The sequence below is a fragment of the Bombina bombina genome, chromosome 4 (assembly GCF_027579735.1).
Source record: "Bombina bombina isolate aBomBom1 chromosome 4, aBomBom1.pri, whole genome shotgun sequence".
NCBI classification, from domain to species: domain Eukaryota; kingdom Metazoa; phylum Chordata; class Amphibia; order Anura; family Bombinatoridae; genus Bombina; species Bombina bombina.
This window is the reverse complement of record NC_069502.1, coordinates 809355662-809377219: the sequence shown is the minus strand read 5'-3', so window position 1 is coordinate 809377219 and position 21558 is coordinate 809355662. Positions and strand designations below refer to the sequence as shown.

Sequence of the window (21558 nt, the reverse complement as noted above, 5' to 3'; positions counted from 1 at the left end):
TCTCGGAGTTATCTGCCTTACATTGTGATTCTCCTTATCTGATTTTCCATTCAGACAAGGTAGTTCTGCGTACTAAACCTGGGTTTTTACCTAAGGTGGTTTCTAACAGGAATATCTATCAAGAGATTGTTGTCCCATCATTGTGCCCTAATCCTTCTTCAAAGAAGGAACGGCTTTTACATAATCTGGACGTAGTCCGTGCCTTGAAGTTCTACTTACAGGCAACTAAAGATTTTCGTCAAACATCTGCCCTGTTTGTTGTTTACTCTGGGCAGAGGAGAGGTCAAAAGGCTTCGGCAACCTCTCTCTCCTTTTGGCTTCGGAGCATAATACGCTTAGCCTATGAGACTGCTGGACAGCAGCCCCCTGAAAGGATTACAGCTCATTCTACTAGAGCTGTGGCTTCCACCTGGGCCTTTAAAAATGAGGCCTCTGTTGAACAGATTTGCAAGGCTGCGACTTGGTCTTCGCTTCACACTTTTTCAAAATTTTACAAATTTGACACTTTTGCTTCTTCGGAGGCTGTTTTTGGGAGAAAGGTTCTACAGGCAGTGGTTCCTTCCGTTTAAGTTCCTGCCTTGTCCCTCCCATCATCCGTGTACTTAAGCTTTGGTATTGGTATCCCACAAGTAATGGATGATCCGTGGACTGGATGCACTTAACAAGAGAAAACATAATTTATGCTTACCTGATAAATGTATTTCTCTTGTAGTGTATCCAGTCCACGGCCCGCCCTGTCCTTTTAAGGCAGGTCTAAATTTTTAATTAAACTACAGTCACCACTGTATGGTTTCTCCTTTCTCGTCTTGTTTCGGTCGAATGACTGGATATGACATGTGAGGGGAGGAGCTATATAGCAGCTCTGCTGTGGGTGATCCTCTTGCAACTTCCTGTTGGGAAGGGAATATATCCCACAAGTAATGGATGATCCGTGGACTGGATACACTACAAGAGAAATAAATTTATCAGGTAAGCATAAATTATGTTTTTTCACATTTTGTTTCTCTTACAAGATGTATCGAGTCCACGGATTCATCCATACTTGTGGGATATTCTCCTTCCTAAAAGGAAGTGGCAAAGAGAGCACCCACAGCAGAGCTGTCTATATAGCTCCTCCCTTAGCTACACCCCCCAGTCATTCTCTTTGCCTACTCTAAGTACTAGGAAGGGTAAAGTGAGTGTGGTGACAAAAATGCTTCTTCGGAGGCTATTTTTGGGAGAAAGGTTCTACAAGCAGTAGTGCCTTCCGTTTAAGGTACCTGTCTTGTCCTTCCCTTCATTCGTGTTCTAAAGCTTTGGTATTGGTATCCCACAAGTATGGATGAATCCATGGACTCGATACATCTTGCAAGAGAAAACAGAATTTATGCTTACCTGATAAATTTATTTCTCTTGCGATATATCGAGTCCACGGCCCGTCCTGTCTATTTAAGACAGGTAGTATATTTTTATTTAAAAAACTTCAGTCACCTCTGCACCCTATAGTTTCTTCTTTTTCTTCCTAGCCTTCGGTCGAATGACTGGGGGTGGAGCTAAGGGAGGAGCTATATAGATATATCTGCTGTGGGTGCTCTCTTTGCCACTTCCTGTTAGGAAGGAGAATATCCCACAAGTATGGATGAATCCGTGGACTCGATACATCGCAAGAGAAAGAAATTTATCAGGTAAGCATAAATTCTGTTTTTAAACATTTTTTTTTTAAAAACAGAAATGTATTTATTCTTTTTTTCCAGGTGAAAATGATGCTAAGATTTCATGTAACATGGAACAAACAGAAGATCAGTGGCAAAGAAATATGCCAGAACCATCAGAGCAGGAAATATGTGACAATATAAGTATAGGTGAGTGTATGTGTGACATGTCTGAGGGATGCAGGGTGCAGGTGAGTGTACATGGAGATTTGTCACAGATTGATATCCTTTTCGTTTAGCTGTATTGGGATATTTAAGCCTTTTCAGCTAAATAATCCTCATCATCTATATGATATAACAGAATTGCCTGAGTAATACAGTTGGCTGGGAAGCTGCTAATTATCCCAAAAGGTGTAGTTGACACGTGAGTGAGATTCTTCTCTCAGGTTAAGATTTTATATATTGCTTAGATATACTACACCACCTAGAAGCTATTTTCTTTGTTTTTGATGTTCTAGAGTCATCTTTGTTTAAAACACAAGCAGTAGTTATAAAGATTAGTTTATGGACTGAAATAATTGTATTACTAAAAGACTCTGTGAACACAATTTTAAAAGGACATGATACGTTAGGTAGCAAAAGAACATTCATTTTAAAAACATCATTCATTTTAATTTAGTTCGGTCTTTGTCTAAGTGTGAATTCTTAGAAACAGTCCGTAATGTCCAGTAAACTGTCCTGAAAGTGATGATAAATCCTAGCGTTTGTGAAACGCTAGGATTTACCATTGGAACAAATAAAGGGGACTTTCATTCATGAAGTATAAAATACTTTCCCTCTCAGCCAAATAGGGGAAATAGCGTTCTGATGGTGGGCTGCCTTTTAGCAGCTGAGAATGGCAAACACTTGGAACAAATAAAGGAGCTTTCATCATGAAGTATTTTATACTTCATGAATGAAAGTCCCTTTTATTTGTTCCAATGGCAAATACTAGCGTTTCACAAATGCTAGCATTTGCCATCACTTTAAGCCTTAGCATGAAAGCTGTGAAAGGTCTAGTTCTCACAGTGTCTTCTACAAGTGTAGGGGACTGACTAAATCAGAACAGTTTATATGTTCTCATGATAAAATAATTATGTAATTAATAACATTTCTCCCATTGTGTTTCTTATTGACAGGTAAATTCACAAACTGCAGTAATCCTAGTCATGATCAGAGTGCAGATTGTGGGAAATATTTTCTTAAGAAATCACATCTTTTCAAACATCTACAAATGTATACAGAAGGAAAAGGATTTTCATGTTCTGGCTGTGGGAAATGTTTTAATAAGAAATCAAATCTTATTACCCATCAGAAAATTCATACAGGGGAGAAAGCATTTTCATGTGCTCACTGCGGAAAATGTTTTACTGTGAAATCGACTCTTCTTGCGCATCAGAAAACTCATACAGGAGAGAAAAGTTTTTCATGTTCTGACTGTGGGAAATGTTTTACTCAGATAGCCAATCTTATTAGGCATCAGACAATTCATACAGGAGAGAAAGCATTTTCATGTTCTGACTGTGGGAAATGTTTTACTCTGAAACAAACTCTTAATAGGCATCAGAAAATTCATACAGGGGAGAAAGGATTTTCATGCTCTGACTGTGGGAAATGCTTTACTCAGAAATCAAATCTTATTATGCATCAGAAAATTCATACAGAAGAGAAAGCATTTTCATGTTCTGACTGTGGAAAATGTTTTGTTAGAAAATCAAATCTTATTATGCATCAGAAAATTCATACAGGAGAGAAAGCATTTTCATGTTCTGACTGTGGAAAATGTTTTACTCTGAAATCAACTCTTCTTAAGCATCATAAAACTCATACAGGAGAGAAAAGATTTTCATGCTCTGACTGTGGGAAATGTTTTACTCAGAAATCAAATCTTATTATGCATCAGAAAACTCATACAGGGGAGAAAGAATTTTCATGTTCTAATTGTGGGAAATGTTTTAATCGGAAATCAACTCTTATTACACATCAGACAATTCATACAGGGGGCAAAGGATTTTAATGTTCTGACTGTGGAAAATATTTTACTTGGAAAGTAACTCTCTTTTTAGGCATCAGAAAACTCATATTAAAAGAAATCGGGAGCTTAACCTCCTAAGCAGGGCCGCCATCAGGGGGTGACAGGGGTGACTCCTGTCAGGGGCCCAATGGGCCAGGGGGGCCCCATGAGGCAAGAACTAAAAAAAAAAAAAATTTTTTTTTTTTTATTTAAATTTTGGCAGCCACTAGTGGGTACTACAGCAGAGTGCTAATTGAGCATGGGAAATGTTATTACAAGGAATAAAGTATTAGCATTTGAGAGGATTTCTGAGTGTGCACTAAACCACTATGCACAGTGTGAGACAGACTTGGCGCTTTGTTTGTACAGTGTGTGCCTGACAGACGCAGGTCACTTTCATTTGCAGAGGAGGTAGGACTTACTTAGCAAATGTTTTTTATTTCTTTGTGCAATTTCGGATTGCAACTTCAGTGTGGTAGTAGTTGTTTGGTGGGGCCAGGGGTCCATAAAAACAATTTTTTTAGCAGCAGTGTATTTATGATTATTTGACAATGCTGTAGAAATTCTATATTTAAAACCATGCAGAAATGTTTCCTCCTCAATTCACAAATGGTTGGTGCCCTTTTGACAGATATGCATTTTTTTATATATATATATATATATATATATATATATATATATATATATATATATATATATATATATTACATTCCAGTTTACTGCCCCTTTATGCAAGGACTTTCCAGATGCAAGGAGGCATTTTATCTAAGATTTTTACATCTGCATAAAATGTTATACTCTCAAACTTAGATTGCTCAGTGTTTGAAATGAGACAGGTTAACTTAAAACTGTTCAGTTTACACTACAGCTGACTTAATTTTTAAATATATACCAACAAGCCTATATCCTGCATTTAACCAGATCTAATGATATGAGTACCACAGCTTATGGTTTCACCAAGACCATATAGAGTACAGCATTTTCAAAATCCATAAGTACAGCTGACAGATCATGGGAACATTTGTACACTATATTTGAAGTGGTGCTCTTGGATGGGGAAAATGGGGAAAAACAAACAGACATATGTCAATCTTTTAAAAGTACTTTTCTTCATCTAGCTATCTACCCAGATCATTAATGTACAATTTTGAATTCACAGAATTATTTTGTTTACACATTTACAAATATGATTCTTTAAAAAGTGATCTCTTAATTTCTGCAATTTTTTTTATCATGCATGTCACACACTGTTGATTTAGGGGATGCAAGGTGCATAAATGTTTCCCCCTGTGAGTGTTTCTGTGGGTGTCTGTGTTTATGTCTTTGTGCTTTGGTTTGTGTCTCTGAGTGTGTATGTATTTTTTTTTTTCTGTGGGTCTCTCTGTGAGGGTGGGTGTGTATGTCTTTGTGCATTTTCTGTGGATGTCTGTGATGGTGTGTGCATATGTCTTTGAGCTTTTTCTATGGGTGTCTCTGTGAGGGTGTGTGTATGTTTGTCTTTGTGAATTTTCTCTGGATGCCTCTGTGAGGGTGGTGTGTATGTCTGTGTTTTCTGTGGATGTCTCTGTGAGGGTGTGTGTGTATGTATGTTTGTCTGTGTTTCCTGTGTATGTCTCTGTGAGGGTGTGTGTTTTCTGTGGGTGTCTCTGTAAGGGTGTGTATATGTTTTTGTGTGTTTTCTGTGGGTGGATGTCTGTGTGTGTGTGTGTATGTCTGTGTTTTCTGAGGCTGTCTCTGTCTGTGTTTCCTTGGGTGTATGTGCAAGTTTGAGTTTGTGTGTGTATGTATGTCCATTGTCGGTTCCTTTTTAGGACATTTTGACCTTACTACTGATTATTCACATCTTTCTACAGACTTTGAGACTGAGACCTTTACGAAAGTCACCAATCCACCATTTAACCTTTAAATTATTGTTTAGGCAGTTCAGGGCCCTTCCCCTTCCTTTCAGCCACTGCATGCTGTTGTCATCATTTAGTTGGCATCTTCCTTTACAAAAGATACTTACTTGTCAGGTCAATGTAAACAAGTGCTGAGTGTCTGTGGGTGTCTGTGTCTGAGTGTGTTTGTGTGTTTCTTTGCGTGTCTGCTAGAGTATCTATATGTGAATCCTTATGTGTGAGTGTGTGTTTCAGTGTATGAGTGTGTCTGTGTGTTTGTATGTTACTACCTTTACAACATTTCCAAGTTTAAATAGACACTTAAGAATAAAGTGCATATACGTTTTAGTCACTTGGTCAAAAATTGCACGTGTCAAAGTGGGGGGGGGGGAGCCCTGATCAATGGTTAAGTCAGGGGCCCCAAAATTTCTAGTGGCGGCCCTGAACTGCTATGTCATTCCCATACCCACATTACAAACCAACCCTGCAACTGCTCTGTCATCGCCATAATCACATCACACCACCGACGCTGCAACTGCTCTGTCATCCCCATACCCACATTATACTTTGACCCTGCAACTGCTCTGTCATCCCCATACCCACATTATACTCTAACCCTGCAAATGCTCTGACATCCCCTTACACACATTATACCCTGACCCTGCAACTGCTCTGTCATCCCCATACACACATCATATCTGACCCTGCAAATGCTCTGTCATCCCCATACCCACATTATACCATGACCCTGCAACTGCTCTGTCATCCCCATACACACATCACATCTGACCCTGCAAATGCTCTGTCATCCCCATACCCACATTATACTCTGACCCTGCAACTGCTCTGTCATCCCCATACCCACATCACATCCGACCCTGCAAATGCTCTGTCATCCCCATACCCACATTATACCCCTAACCAGTGTTCCCTCTAAGGCCACTTTTTGAGCAGCCCAGCAGTAACAGTTAATAAAGGAACCACACCTTGCAGTCTGTATTGTCTTGTGTTTGCTAATTGCTCTATATAACTGTTTCACTGCTGGGCCGCTCACAAAACTGGGCTTAGAGGGAACACTGCCCCTAACCCTGAAACTCCTCTGTTATCCCCATTACTACATCACATCTGACCCTGCAAGGGCTCTGTTATTCCCATACCTACATCACACCCCTGACCCTGCAACTGCTCTGTTATCCCCATACCCATATCACACCATAATCCTCCAACTGCTCTATTATCCCTATACCCACATCAGGAACTGACCCTGCAACTGTTCTGCCATCCCTGTACCAACATCACACCCCTGACCCTGCAACTGCTCGGACATTCCTTTACCGACATCACACGCTGACCATGCTGTCATCCCTGTGCCCAATATACCTTAGCCCTGCAACTTCTTTGACATCCCCATACACACATCAAAACCATGACCCTGCAACTGCTCTGTTATTACCATACCCACATCATATCTCTGACCCTGCAACTGCTCTGTTATCACCATACCCACATCAGACCCCTGATCCTGCAACTGCTCTTTCATCCCCATAAAAACATCATACCCCTGACCCTGCAACTGCTGTTTTCCCTGTATCCACATCCTACCCCTGACCCTGCAACTGCTCTGACATCCCATACCCACATCATAACTCTGACCCTATAATTGCTCTGTCATCCCTGTACCCACACCATACTCTGACCCTGCAACTGCTGTCATCTCTATACCCAGATCATACTCCTGACCATTCAACTGCTCTGTATTTCCTAGTACCCACATAATACCTCATAACCTAAACCAGAACCTTATACAAGGTATATAGGGGGTGCAACCAAAAAGAAAATAGGATCTATGAGATACAATTATGTACAACAGTACAAATATAGATATTAGACAAAAAATCCAATCAGATACATAAACCCTTTAATGATAAAAACACAGTCCCAATTGCCATAGTGTTCAAACATAGAAACATAGAATTTGACGGTAGATAAGAACCAAAAAGGCCCATCAAGTCTACCCATATTAAATGTTACTTTTTTCCTTAGGATAGCCTTATGCATGTCCCAGGCATTTTTAAATTCCTTTACAGTCTTTGTGATTACCACCTCAAATGGAAGTTTATTCCATGAATCCACCACCCTTTCTGTAAAAAAAAATGCTTCCTCAAATTTCTCCTGAATCTGCTACCCTCTAACTTTAGATTGTGACCCCTTGTTTTGGCATTTATCTTTTTGTGAAAAATGCTTTCAGCTTCTATTTTATTAAGTCCCTTCATATATTTGAAGGTTTCTATCATGTCACCTCTTTCCCTTCTATCCTCTAAACTATACATATTTAGATCATAGAGTCTTCCTTTGTACGTTTTATATTTTAGACCATGTACCATTTTATTAGCCCTCCTTTGGACAGCTTCTAGTTTATTTATAGCTTTCTGAAGATATGGTCTCCAGAACTGTACACAGTATTCCATATTTGGTCTAACTAATGATCTGTAAAGTGGCATAAGAACCTTGCTATTTCTGCTACTAAAACTTGCACTGCGGCATTGTGTACCAAATTTTAAATCATCTGAAATAATAATTCCCAAATCCCTTTCTTCTTTAACCCCTTAACGACCGAGGACGTGCAGGGTACGTCCTCAAAAAAAAGGCAGTTAACGCCTGAGGACTTACCCTGCACGTCCTCGGTGTGGAAAGCAGCTGGAAGCGATCCTGCTCGCTTCCAGCTGCTTTCCGGTTATTGCAGTGATGCCTCGATATCGAGGCATCCTGCAATAACCATTTTTAGCCATCCGGTGCAGAGAGAGCCACTCTGTGGCCCTCTCTGCACCGGACATTAACGGCTACGTTCGTTGGTAGGTGGGAGCCGGTGTGGGAGGCGGGTGGCGCGCACGGGGAGGGAGCGGGTGGGAACCACTACGCTACAGAAAATTTTTAGTTAGAAGTGGGGATCAAAGGGGTAGTTATATTTATTTAGTGATCGGTTTGGCTGGTGGGATATTGGACTGTGGGGGGGGAAGCTACACTACAGAAACAAATAACAAATAATAAAAAAAAACATTTTTATTTGCAAACTGGGTACTGGCAGACAGCTGCCAGTACCCAAGATGGCCCCAATAAGGCAGAGGGGGAGGGTTAGGGAGCTATTTTGGGGGGATCAGGGAGGTTGGGGGCTAAGGGGGGACCCTACATAGCAGCATATGTAAATATGCTTAAAAAAATGTATATTTTTTTTTAATACCTTTTATTTTAGTACTGGCAGACTTTCTGCCAGTACTTAAGATGGCGGGGACAATTGTGGGGTGGGGGAGGGAAGAGAGCTGTTTGGGAGGGATCAGGGGGTGGCATGTGTCAGGTGGGAGTCTGATCTCTACACTAAAGCTAAAATTAACCCTGCAAGCTCCCTACAAACTACCTAATTAACCCCTTCACTGCTGGCCATAATACACATGTGATGCGCAGCAGCATTTAGCGGCCTTCTAATTACCAAAAAGCAACGCCAAAGCCATATATGTCTGCTATTTCTGAACAAAGGGGATAACAGAGAAGCATTTACAACCATTTGTGCCATAATTGCACAAGCTGTTTGTAAATAATTTTAGTGAGAAACCTAAAGTTTGAAAAAGAGAACAATTTTTTTTTTATTTGATTGCTTTTGGCGGTGAAATGGTGGCATGAAATATACCAAAATGGGCCTAGATCAATACTTGGGGTTGTCTACTACACTACACTAGAGCTAAAATTAACCCTAGAAGCTCCCTACATGCTCCCTAATTAACCCATTCACTGCTGGGCATAATACACGTGTGGTGCGCAGTGGCATTTAGCAGCCTTCTAATTACCAAAAAGCAAAGCCATATATGTCTGCTATTTATGAACAAAGGGGATCCCAGAGAAGCATTTACAACCATTTATGCCATAATTTCATGAGTTGTTTGTAAATAATTTCAGTGAAAAACCTAAAGTTTGTGAAAAAATTTGTGAAAAAGTGAAAAAAAATTTTTATTTGATCGCATTCGGCGGTGAAATGGTGGCATGAAATATACCAAAATGGGCCTAGATCAATACTTTGGGATGTCTTCTAAAAAAAAATATATACATGTCAATGGATATTTAGAGATTCCTGAAAGATATTAGTGTTCTAATGTAACTAGCGCTAATTTTGAAAAAAAGTGGTTTGGAAATGGCAAAGTGCTACTTGTATTTATTGCCCTATAACTTGCAAAAAAAGCAAAGAAAATGTAAACATTGGGTATTTCTAAACTCAGGACAAAATTTAGAAACTATTTAGCATGGGTGTTTTTTGGTGGTTGTAGATTTTGGGGGTCAAAGTTATAAAAAGTGTGTTTTTTTCCATTTTTTCCTCATATTTTATAATTTTTTTTTATAGTAAATTATAAGATATGATGAAAATAATGGTATATTTTGAAAGTTCATTTAATGGCGAGAAAAACGGTATATAATATGTGTGGGTACAGTAAATGAGTAAGAGGAAAATTTCAGCTAAACACAAACACCGCAAAAGTGTAAAAATAGCCTTGGTCCCAAACGGACAGAAAATGGAAAAGTGCTGTGGTCATTAAAGGGTTAATTACAGTCAGTAATGTACCATTGAGACTATATTTGGCCTTTGGGTTTTTGGATCCTATATGCATAATTTTGCTCTTGGTAATATTAAATTTCAGATCCCATTTATTTGACCAGTCCTCAAAGTTCATCAAAAGGGCTGGGCAGGCAGCACTCCTCTGCACACAGGTAGTGGAACAAATCTAAGAATTCAAACAAACAAAAGAGGGGCGCCTCATGCAGGGGCGGATCCAGGGCCCAATATCGGGAGGGGCAATGTGGCAGATTATCTTGTTGCAACATGGCCAATAGTAAAGCAAAGCAGCCTGCATCTTCATCTTTGTTATACGATAGATAGATAAATAGATGGCTAGATTAGATACACACCCACTCATGCATACATACACTCACAAATACACAAACATACTCCCATGCACCTCTCTCATCTCATACCCCCACACACACACACACATACATACACAAATACACTCATACGAACATACGTACATGTGAATACACACACATACATACACAAATACACTCATACAAACATACGTACACGTGAATACACACACACACAAGCAATGACTGATGTTAGATTTACTAGAGAAGAGCCTTTATAATAAGATATGATTTTAAAAGTTAACACAAAATATCTGCACTTAGAAGTTGTAACACTTGGAAAGCTCTCATTATATTTTTATGTTAAAGCAACACACTATCACACACACTCACTTTCTCTTACACACACACTCTCTCTGACACACACTCAGACTTTGTCACACACTCAGCCCCGGAAACACACTCAGACACACAAAGTGCAAATTCTTTTAATTTTTCATTGAAATCACAACATATGTAATGAAATGATTCCTAGGGGCCGATTTATCAAGTGTCTGGCGGACATGATCCGCTGTAATGCCAATGCCGCCCCCTGCAGATTGGCCGCTAGCAGGGGTTGTCAATCAACCCAATCATATACAATCCAGTGGATTGCTGTCCGCTTCCTCAGAGGAGGCTTACGAGTTAAGGAAGGCTCACACGGAAACGGGTATACAGCCCCATTCGGGCGGTGATAAATCAGCTTCCTAGTCTAGATCAGGAATTATTAGCAAGAAGAGGTAGCATGGATCAAAGCTATGAGTTATCCATAATATATATACAATTACAATGAGATTACAAACATGACCTGGATAAAAGTCCCCCAGTTTATGAACTCATAAGAAATATTATACAAATAACAATAACAAACTAATAAATAATTTAAAATAAGCAAAGCATTTACCAATATGAAAAAAATAACGTTTTTTTTTATTATAGTATAAAAAAAATCACCCAAATTGCCATAATCTTTTGCAGTTATTAACATATTTTTTAATTTTTTTTTATTAAAACAAGATAATTGGGCATCCCTATCACTATACTAAAAACAAAGGTTGTCTTGGTTGCAAATCTCTACAAATATATTGTTAATAAAAACAATGCCCCTTTAAACTCAGAAATGGCACACTGGCAAATATTAGGAAATATCTTTTTTTTTATTTTAATATATGAACAAATAACATATAACCCCCAAAGGTTAAAATTACAAATGGCTACTGTTAAGTTCAAGCACAAGGTATAAACAAAAAAAACTATTTAATTATGTGAGTGCGTAGCAAAATACATTTACGCTTGGTTCTAAAAAAAATAAATAATGGGCACTTAACCCTTTCGTGACAGGGTTAAAGTGTCTACATCGGAACACCTGTTCCGATGTAGACAAATTGAAACTACGCGATCGTGCATACGATCGCGAGATTTCAATTATTGGATCACATCTGGGAGGCGTCCCTACAACCCTAGGAACGCCCTCCAGACCGCGATCAAGTCCTTGAAGCGCAGAAGGCTTCAGGACAGCCGTTTGATATGACGTTCTATTCCGTCAGAACGGCTTTAAAGCCCAGTGTAAATATGACGGAATAGAACGGCATAACGGCGTTAAAAGTCACATATTTAGTGATATAATTAACCTTGCTTATTGCAGAATTATTATTTTTTCCTACAGATCAAAAATCATTTGAACTGTTAAACATGAAACGTGTCGAACAGAAAATAATTAGACGATTTAGAAAATCTTATGGTCCTGCAAAATATCCGATTTTGGGTTTTACTTTTAGCCGTGGGAAAAGGATTTGGAATTGGTGTAAGACAAAATACTCAAATAACAGGAAAATGCAAACAAAAAAACATTAATAAGTGATGGGCTCAATAGAAACACTATTCACTTGGAATAGTCACGGATATTGGAAAACTACTGCTGATGCCAACAATAAGTATATAGATAAATATAAATATGTGCAGGGATGAATCTATACACCTAAACACATATAAAGATAAAGTCTCACACACAGAGTGAAGTGTTGCTGGAGACTAGGACAGTTCCGGTTACTGGGAATAGGTGAGCTGATACACCAGAATATATCAGCTTGTGACTATCAGCACATAAGTGTGCTCTATCCAAATGTGAGTAACCCTTTGTTATGCACATTATATCCATCTTTTTGGTCACATATTGATATTCACATGAGGCGCCAATCTCTTGTTTGTTTGAATTCTTATACCTGTGAACCTGCAACTTCTTTATAATATCTATACTCACATCATACCTCTGACCCTGCAACTGCTCTGTTTTCCTCATACAGAAATCATACCCCTTTTTCATCCATTTACCTACATCCTATCCCTGTCCCGGCAAGTAATCTGTCATCCCTGTTACCACACCATACATAGCCTTACCCTACAACTGCTATTATCCCTATATCCACATCATACCCCTGACTCTGAAACTGCACTGTCATCCCTGTAAGCACTTCACACCCTGACCCTGCAACTGCACTGTCATCCCTGTAAGCACTTCATACCCCTGACCCCATACTTGCTCTGTGATATAGAAAAGATCCCAGACTGGCTCCTCCTTAAAACCTTTTATTCGATGATTAAAACAACAACACAAAGGTTAATATCAAACTTTCACATACGCATCTACAGGTAATAGGTACTTGACTAAATGAGACAAGGTACCCCCTCACATCTGACGCATTTCGGTGGTGCCCGTAATCATAGATGATTACGGGCACCACCGAAACGCGTCAGATTTTCTATATCACTGTGACTGACCGCTTTCACAGGGCTCTCCTTGTTTACCTGCAGCAGGAACCACTGATCGCAAATCTAAAGCGTGACTGGGAAGGTCATCACAGAATTGGAGTCGGATAGCGGCGGTGAAGCAGAGGAGACTACACTCTTGGAAGATCTACCTCTACTAAGTCCGCTCTTACATATATTCTCAATATGTTATCCGAATAAACTGTTGAGATGACTCTTGTGGAGGGTTATGTTAAAGTTATTCATTAAGTTGTACAGAGCTGCATACATCCCCTGAACCGAGTGCACGGCCACATTTTTTGTTTATATTGGTCCCATTCTTGCTCTGTCATCACTGTACCCACATCATACCCCTACCCTGCAACTGCACTGTCATCCCTGTAAGCACTTCATACCCCTGACCCTGCAACTGCTCTTTCATCCCTGTAAGCACTTCATACTCCTGACCCCACAACTGCTCTTTCATCCCTGTAAGCACTTCATACCCCTGACTCTGCAACTGCACTATAATCTCTGTAAGCACTTCATACCCCTGACCCTACAACTGCTCTTTCAACCCTGTAAGCACTGCATACCCTTGACTCTGCAACTGCTCTGTAATCCCTGTGCTGACAGCACACTGACCCTGCAACTGCTCTTTCATTCCTAAACACATATCACACTCCTGACCCTATGACTGTGGTCAAGGTGTAAAGAAAAAGATATGTAGCACTCTGCAGAGGTTGGCCCATAGCTCAGCCTCTTCATTTTGCCGCAGCTGAGTTGAGATTTAATGGGAAGGAGGCTCTGCAATCAGGAAACCAGAGTTGCAATGGGGGAACCAATGCTGCAGTGGGGTAGCCGGATCTTCGCTGGGAGAGCCGGATCCTTATTGGGGAAGATGGTGCTAACAGGTAAGTAAGTGTTTAATGCAAAGGCTTTGTGATTTTACAAACTTTTTTTTGTCAGATTAAATCAGTCTGTAGCTACTGTAACTGACATATAGAGGTTACTAGAGCTGCATTAAAGGGACAGTCTAGTCAAAATTAGACTTGTATGATTCAGATAGGGAATACAATTTTAAACAACTTTCCAATATACTTTTATAATCATATTTCTAAGCCCTTGAAGGGCGCCTCTTATCTCAGTGCATTTTGAGAGTTTTTCACAGTTAAACAGCGCTAGTTCATGTATGTCCTATAAATAACATAGGGCTCACTCCGGTGGAGTTATTTATAAGTCAGCACGGATTGGCTGAAATGGAAGTCTGTCAAAAAAAACTGAGATAAGGGGGCAGTCTGCAGAGGTTTATACACACGGTATAATATAACCGTGTTGGTTATGCAAAACTGAGGAATGGCTAATAAAAGGGATTAGCTATCTTTTTAAACAATAAAAATTCTGGCCCTTTAAATATTACAATTGTTCCAAATGCAGCCATAATTTTCATATTGGTTTACATGGCGCGCTATACACAATGGTCCGGATTACAAAATGGCGCGCTAATGACAGCAGTATAAAAATAAATAAGCAGTATCGCTGGACCACACTAACATTAGCGATCAACTTGATATTTCAATTCTATGGTAAATCCTAGGCATGCGCGTGTAAAAAAAAATTATTGTTCTGAATTCCAAAATCGAATATTCGAGGAATTTAGTTTCCCCAAATATTTGTTGACCATCCCATTCGGTATTCGTTTCTTCTCTTAAACAAAGTGAATACCGAAAATTTGTCAAACATTTACATTTATTTTTTTGTTAAACCAATGTAAATGTTTGATAGCTGCCACTGCAAACAACTCAAATACGTAAACACGCTGCAGAGCGCGCTAACCCGGTCCTTTTCTTGCCTGAGCCTGGCCTGCACTTACTGGAGGCTTAGCGCAGACCGGCTCAGACAACAAGAGGACTAGGTTAGCGCGCTCTCCAGCATGTTAAGGTTAGAGGAAAACCGACAAATTTTGAGTTATTCCTTGGTTTTCTTTAAAATGACGTGCATTATTTTGGATATTCATTATGTGAAAATCAAACTAATATCCCTGTTTCGTTAATTAATATACATTTGTTACAAAACTAATGCACGCCTAGTAAATTTAAGTTACCAGAGCATGGTTGGTGCGGCCGACATCACTCTAGCGCAACCTATATTTCAGAGGATATCTTGACCACGTTAGATAGCGTGCATATTACAAATGGAAAATTATAGTTTGCACTTGAGTGAAAGCCAAAACTGCGCTAGAATATATAGTGCAACTTGAGATCTAAAGTAAAGTGTAAGGGTCTCTCGCTCTTTTTCCCTCTTTTTCTCTCTCTCTTTTTCTCTTTATCTCTCTTTTTTTCTTTCTTTCTCTCCACTTTTTCCAAGTGGGTTAGGCACTCCAAATGAGTAAGTTGTACTAAATCTTACTATGTATTCATATTTCAAAAAAGAAGACTCAGTGTTTCTTCAAATACACTGTTATTTTATATTGTTGTGGGTTACATCCAACATTTCAGCCCACACTTGGGCCATTCTCATTGGTGTGTATATAATGGGTTTGGAAGTGGGTCAGTCACCTTGAGAAAGGCCCAAGTGTGGGCTGAAACGTTGGCTGTAACCCACCACAAATTAAAGTAACAGTGTATTTAAAGAAACTCTGAGCCTTCTTTCTTGAAATGTATATTTATATATATATATATATATATATATATATATATGGAAATATCGATTTAAAAATAAAAAGAACATTTTCTTCTATGCGAAGCTCAGTTGGTCTGGGGCAGTGTCAGGTTAGCACGCAAGCGATAACTGATCACTTGTTTTTTGTAGCATGCTCGATAGAATCTATAGGGAGAAGTTAATGCAGTCATATCCAAGTTCCTGAAGTTAGCTTGTCAGAGTCTTTCTCTCGCGTGCTAACTTTTTACTTTCAACTTGTAACATGTGCGTTATCCTGGCTGTGCTAAAATATTAACTTTAGTGCAGACTTTGTGTGATACTTGTAATATATCCCTATGACAGATGTGTTTTCAACAATATATAACACTGCAAGCACTGCTGCCATTTAGTGCTCCTAACATGGGAAATTTGATGAAATGCATGTTCTATCATCAGTGAAATGAAAGGATAAGTTTTAAATATATTTTTTTTCAATCGAGATTAAAGATTGAATCTGCACAGCCCACAATATGTCACTTCATGCAGATCTAATAAACAGTAGCAGACCTACTAAATAATGGGCCGTGGTGCAAACATGCCCCCCAATGGTAACTCAGTGATATGCAATGGTAATTCTATACATGCCTCTATCTCTCGCTGCACTGTATAGTGATATGAGCAGTGGCAAAACTTCCAGGGTTGAAAAGGTCACAGGTGCCACTGGGCCCTGGAACTCTGCCACTGGGGGGGCAGCAGGTGCGACCGGGCCCTGGAGTTCCGACACTGCTATGATGGAGTGTTTTGTAGCTGTGAGGGGCAGCAGAATTAAAGAGGTACCTTCTCGACACTTTTTGTATTTTTGCATACTGCCGATAACTGCAACACCTTTGGAACCGGTGTCTCCTCACATAAAGATCATAGCCATACACTTAGTTGTGAAACAGCAACATAAAGTTATCATGCGCAAGTGAAGACAGGGACTCTGCAAAATCCCCCAATCACAAAGTTACCAAACAAATGTCCACAGCGCTGGTACAGTTAAATCTTCTTTATTGTATCACACAGACATCACATAACATAGCGACGTTTAGTGAAAATTCATTATTAAAAACAATGTTTGCTTTTCTATATACACATAACCCAATTTTAGGTTTCTTTACTTAACCAATATGCTCATCCTTTTTACCCAATGTTAGTTACAATACTTAATTCTTCTGCTTTGTTATTATTTACACCCAAACCTTAACCCAATTAGAGTAATTATTCACATGATTTAAGTCTAGGGGAACACTGTGCAGTCATAGTCCCATATTCAGGCCTTTAGGGGTCATACAATCCAATTCCTGTATCCAACACATTTCTTTTTGCTTTAAAAGCTTTTCCCTATTAGTGCCATTTCTTTGGGGACCTACACTGTCTATGATCTGCCACCTAAGTTGGCTAACTTGGTGTCCAAGGAAGAAATACTGCTGCAAGAAAGCTCCGCGTGTGGAGAGCAGGTAGAGAAAGGGCTATAGCCAAACAGGGGCAGCGTGGAGCCGGCACAGAGCGGTGGACAAACCGCACAGTACAAAAAACAAAAAGGATGCCGCTACAGAGCAACAGTAAAAAGTATTCTTCATTCCATTGTAAAAAAACGCCAAACACACAGGAGAGAACTCGGCTTGGCTTACGCGTTTCACTCCGCAACAGGACGCTTACTCATAGACACAGAGCACAAGTAAAATAACCAGGATATTTGAAAGGTGAAACCTCCAATCATTTGCAAGTTTGTAATGACGTAGAAACTCTAAAACATGGAGTCTTACACACAAATTTATTGTCAAGGTAACCTGTAAATATATAACGGAAGTTAAAAACAAAGTATCATATTTACTTGGAGACTGTGGTAAAAATGTAACACAATATTATGATATGTATCAATAATTATAACAAATAAAGAAATTAGCAAAACAGTTTGAACACTCCAAACAATTGTAACAATGTTAGTATGGTATATGTAAATATAAAGTGTCCGCTAACTACATGCATGTACAAACGGAGGGTGTCAGTCTCAGATCATGTTGTAATATTATGCAGTCTATATAGACTATATATATTTTCGTAAAATGTATTTAGCTCACATTTAACAGACGTATTATGAATATTATAGAACAGTGTACCCTTTATGGTCAGACATATATTAGAATAATGTAATGTAGGATTGAACCGGACATAACTGGATTTACTGATAATCACTTCTCATATGTCTTAAAAATAAAGACAAATATTGTTACGTCATGGTTCCTCAAAAAAATCATATAGGGAATAATTCATGCCTAATGGTAATTTAGTTTTTAATTTGTATATCCAAAAGAGCTCTTTCTTATCAAGGATTTTTGATATGTTCCCACCTCTCAGAGGGACCCTGGCCAAATCAATTACCCTAATTTTAAATTTTGGTACATTAGTAAAGTGTATTAGGTTGAAATGCTTTGCTACTGCAGAATCCTTGTTAAAGTTCTTAACGTCTCTTAAATGTTCCCTTGTACGTGATCTAAGGGCTCTGGAAGATTGGCCAACATACTGGGCACCACAAATCTGGCAATCTAGTAAATATACTAAATTATCAGTAAGGCATGTTGCATAAAAAGTCATCTCAAAGGATCCTGTCCCTGACCATGCGGGTGGTCTCACCTACATAGATCAGGGAACAAGAACATTTTATTAAGTGTACCACATAAGTGGATTTGCATGTATAGTAGTCCCTAATTTGATATTTCTTCCCTTTTCTTGGGTGAAAGAAATAATTTCCTTTTATCATAGAGCCACAACTCACGCACCCTAGACATGGAAAATACCCCAAGTTTTTTTTTATTTAGAAATGTTTGACTATTTTTTTTGTTAGACCCTACATCTGTACTTGTTAATTAGTCTCTCAAATTCTTGACCCTTCTAAAAGCCATTAGGGGTGGATCTTTAAATTCTACTACATCCTTATTGCAATCCTGTAGGACATGCCAATGTTTTCTGATAATTTGATAAATCTTTCCACTATGTGGACTATATTGGGTAACCAGTACTAGCCTATTTTTGTTTACTTTGTTAACTTTAAGATTGGTCAATTGATCATGTATTAAATCCTCCGGGTACCCTCTCTCTAAGAACTTTTGTTTCATTTCCTCCATTCTTCGTTTTTTAGTTTCCTCTTTAGTCACTATTCTGTCTACTCTCAATAGTTGACTTTTTGGTAGGGGATTAACTAGACCTTTAGGGTGAAAATTATCATAACTTAAGAGTGTGTTTCTATCAGTTTTTTTATTATGTAGGCCAAATATTAATTTATTCCCTTCTTTAGATACTTTAATATCTAAAAATGTTAGAGATTCCTCACTATATTCTACTGAGAACTCCAATCCTCTAACAGCTGAATTTATCTCATCCACAAACTGTTTCAGAGATTTGAAATATAAAATTAGGGACTACTATACATGCAAATCCACTTATGTGGTATACTTAATAAAATGTTCTTGTTCCCTGATCTATGTGGTGAGACCACCCACATGGTCAGGGACAGGATGTCACAACACCGCTCAAACATTAGATGTAAGATTATGGACACACCAGTATCTAATCACTTTTTAAAGTGTGGACACCAAGTTAGCCAACTTAGGTGGCAGATCATAGACAGTGTAGGTCCCCAAAGAAATGGCACTAATAGGGAAACGCTTTTAAAGCAAAAAGAAATGTTTTGGATACAGGAATTGGATTGTATGACCCCTAAAGGCCTGAATAGGGATTATGACTGGACAGTGTTCCTCTAGACTTAAATCATGTGAATAATTACTCTAATTGGATTAAGGTTTGGGTGTAAATAATGACAAAGAAGAAGAATTAAGTATTGTAAATAACATTGGGTAAAAAAGGATGAGCATATTGGTTAAAGGGACATTATACACTCATTTTTTCTTTGCATAAATGTTTGGTAGATAATCTATTTATATAGCCCATAAAGTTTTTTTTTTTAAATTAATGTATAGTTTTGCTTATTTTTAAATAACATTGCTCTGATTTTCAGACTCCTAACCAAGCCCCAAAGTTTTATGTGAATACGCTCGACTACCTACTCCAGCTTGCTCCTGTTTGTGTAAAGGGTCTTTTCATATGCAAAAGAAGGGGGAGGGAGGGGAGTGTCTTATTTGCCACTTGCAGTGGGCTTTCCAGCTACCTTTTCAACAGAGCCAAACTGACAGCTTCTAAGTAAGTTTTTAAACAGTTTTATACTGGATTTTTATATCAGTATCTGTGCATATTATTCTTTATAGTAGTGTCTATTACATGCAGTTATATGAAAATGAGTGTATACTGTCCCTTTAAGTAAAGAACCCTAATATTGGGTTATGTGTATATACAAAAGCAAACATTGTTTTTAATAATTAATTTTCACCACTAGGTGGCAGAAGATCCGCATTAATGCAGTTGGCATGAATTTCAAATGATTTAAAAGAGTAAAACTTAATGTATATGTATATAGCATGAATAAGGGTTTGTAACCCGAAACGTCACTATGTTATGTGATGTCTGTGTACAATAAAGAAGTTTTAACTGTACCAGTGCTGTGGACATTTGTTTAGTACTTCACATAAAGATCAGCAGCAGGGCAACACCTGGAAGCGCAGTCTGGTTTTCACTGGCCGGACAGAGGAGCAAAGAATATGCAGTGAGTGTGAAAGTAAATTTTTAACGTCACATTTATTAACTGAGCTTGTACATAACAAAACATAGGAAAAAAACGTGCAAATAGCCAATGTATTGTATTGACTTTGTATCTGAAAACCCTGTGGAGGGAAAAAAATATGTGCTCAGTTCTTATCTTTTTCCCAAGGAAATTGTTATTTTTATTGGTATATACAATTTTCTTATGGCCTACTCATGTATTTATATCCAATAATAACATGATATGGTGTAGAAAAGAAGCAATGATGTAATACACCAAAAGTGCCTTAAGTGTAAAATATTCTTTGTGCCACACGCACCTTACACAATATTACAAAAGCTTGCAAAGTACAAAAAGCTGTCTCAGAGCTAGAGCTGTCTTTCTCTATCTCTTTTTTTCTTTCTCTTCACTTTTTTCCAAGTGGATTAGGCACTCCAAATGAGTAAGTTGTACTAAATTGTACCATGTATTCATATTTCAAGAAAGAAGACTCAGTGTTTCTTCAAATACACTGTTACTTTATTTTGTGGTGGGTTACATCCAATGTTTCAGCCCACACTTGTGCCATTCTCATTGGTGTGTATATAATGGTAGTTTGGAAGTGGGTCAGTCACCTTCAGAAAGACCCAAGTGTGGGCTGAAACGTTGGATATAACCCACCACAAGATAGGGAAAACAATATGTGTTCAGTTCTTGTCTTTTATATACAATTTTCTTATGGCCTACTCATGTATTTATATCTAATAATAACATGATATGGTGTAGAAAAGAAGAAATTATGTGATACACCAAAAGTGCCTTAAGTGTAAAATATTCTTTGTATCACACGCACCTTAGACAATATTACAACACCTTGCAAAGTACAAAAAGCTGTCTCAAAAATAGAAAGTTGCATGAAATCCTAGCAGCCCTGGAAGTAGACAAAAAGGGCTATATTACAAGTGGAGCACTACATTTAATAAATTATAATTT

At 38.5% G+C, this 21558-nt stretch overlaps 1 protein-coding gene across 2 annotated transcripts in view; it reads left to right on the top strand.

Moving 5' to 3' along the window:
* The window catches only part of LOC128657069 (zinc finger protein OZF-like), a 58519-nt gene extending 54309 nt beyond the window's left edge, over window positions 1–4210 (top strand). For both annotated transcript variants that reach the window (XM_053711297.1, XM_053711298.1), the window contains exons 7-8: window positions 1734–1841; window positions 2810–4210. In XM_053711297.1, the coding sequence (XP_053567272.1) occupies window positions 1734–1841; window positions 2810–3687 (986 nt within the window). In that variant the 3' untranslated portion in view covers window positions 3688–4210. The remainder of the gene's footprint in view (window positions 1–1733; window positions 1842–2809) is intronic.
* The last annotated feature ends 17348 nt before the right edge of the window (window positions 4211–21558 follow it).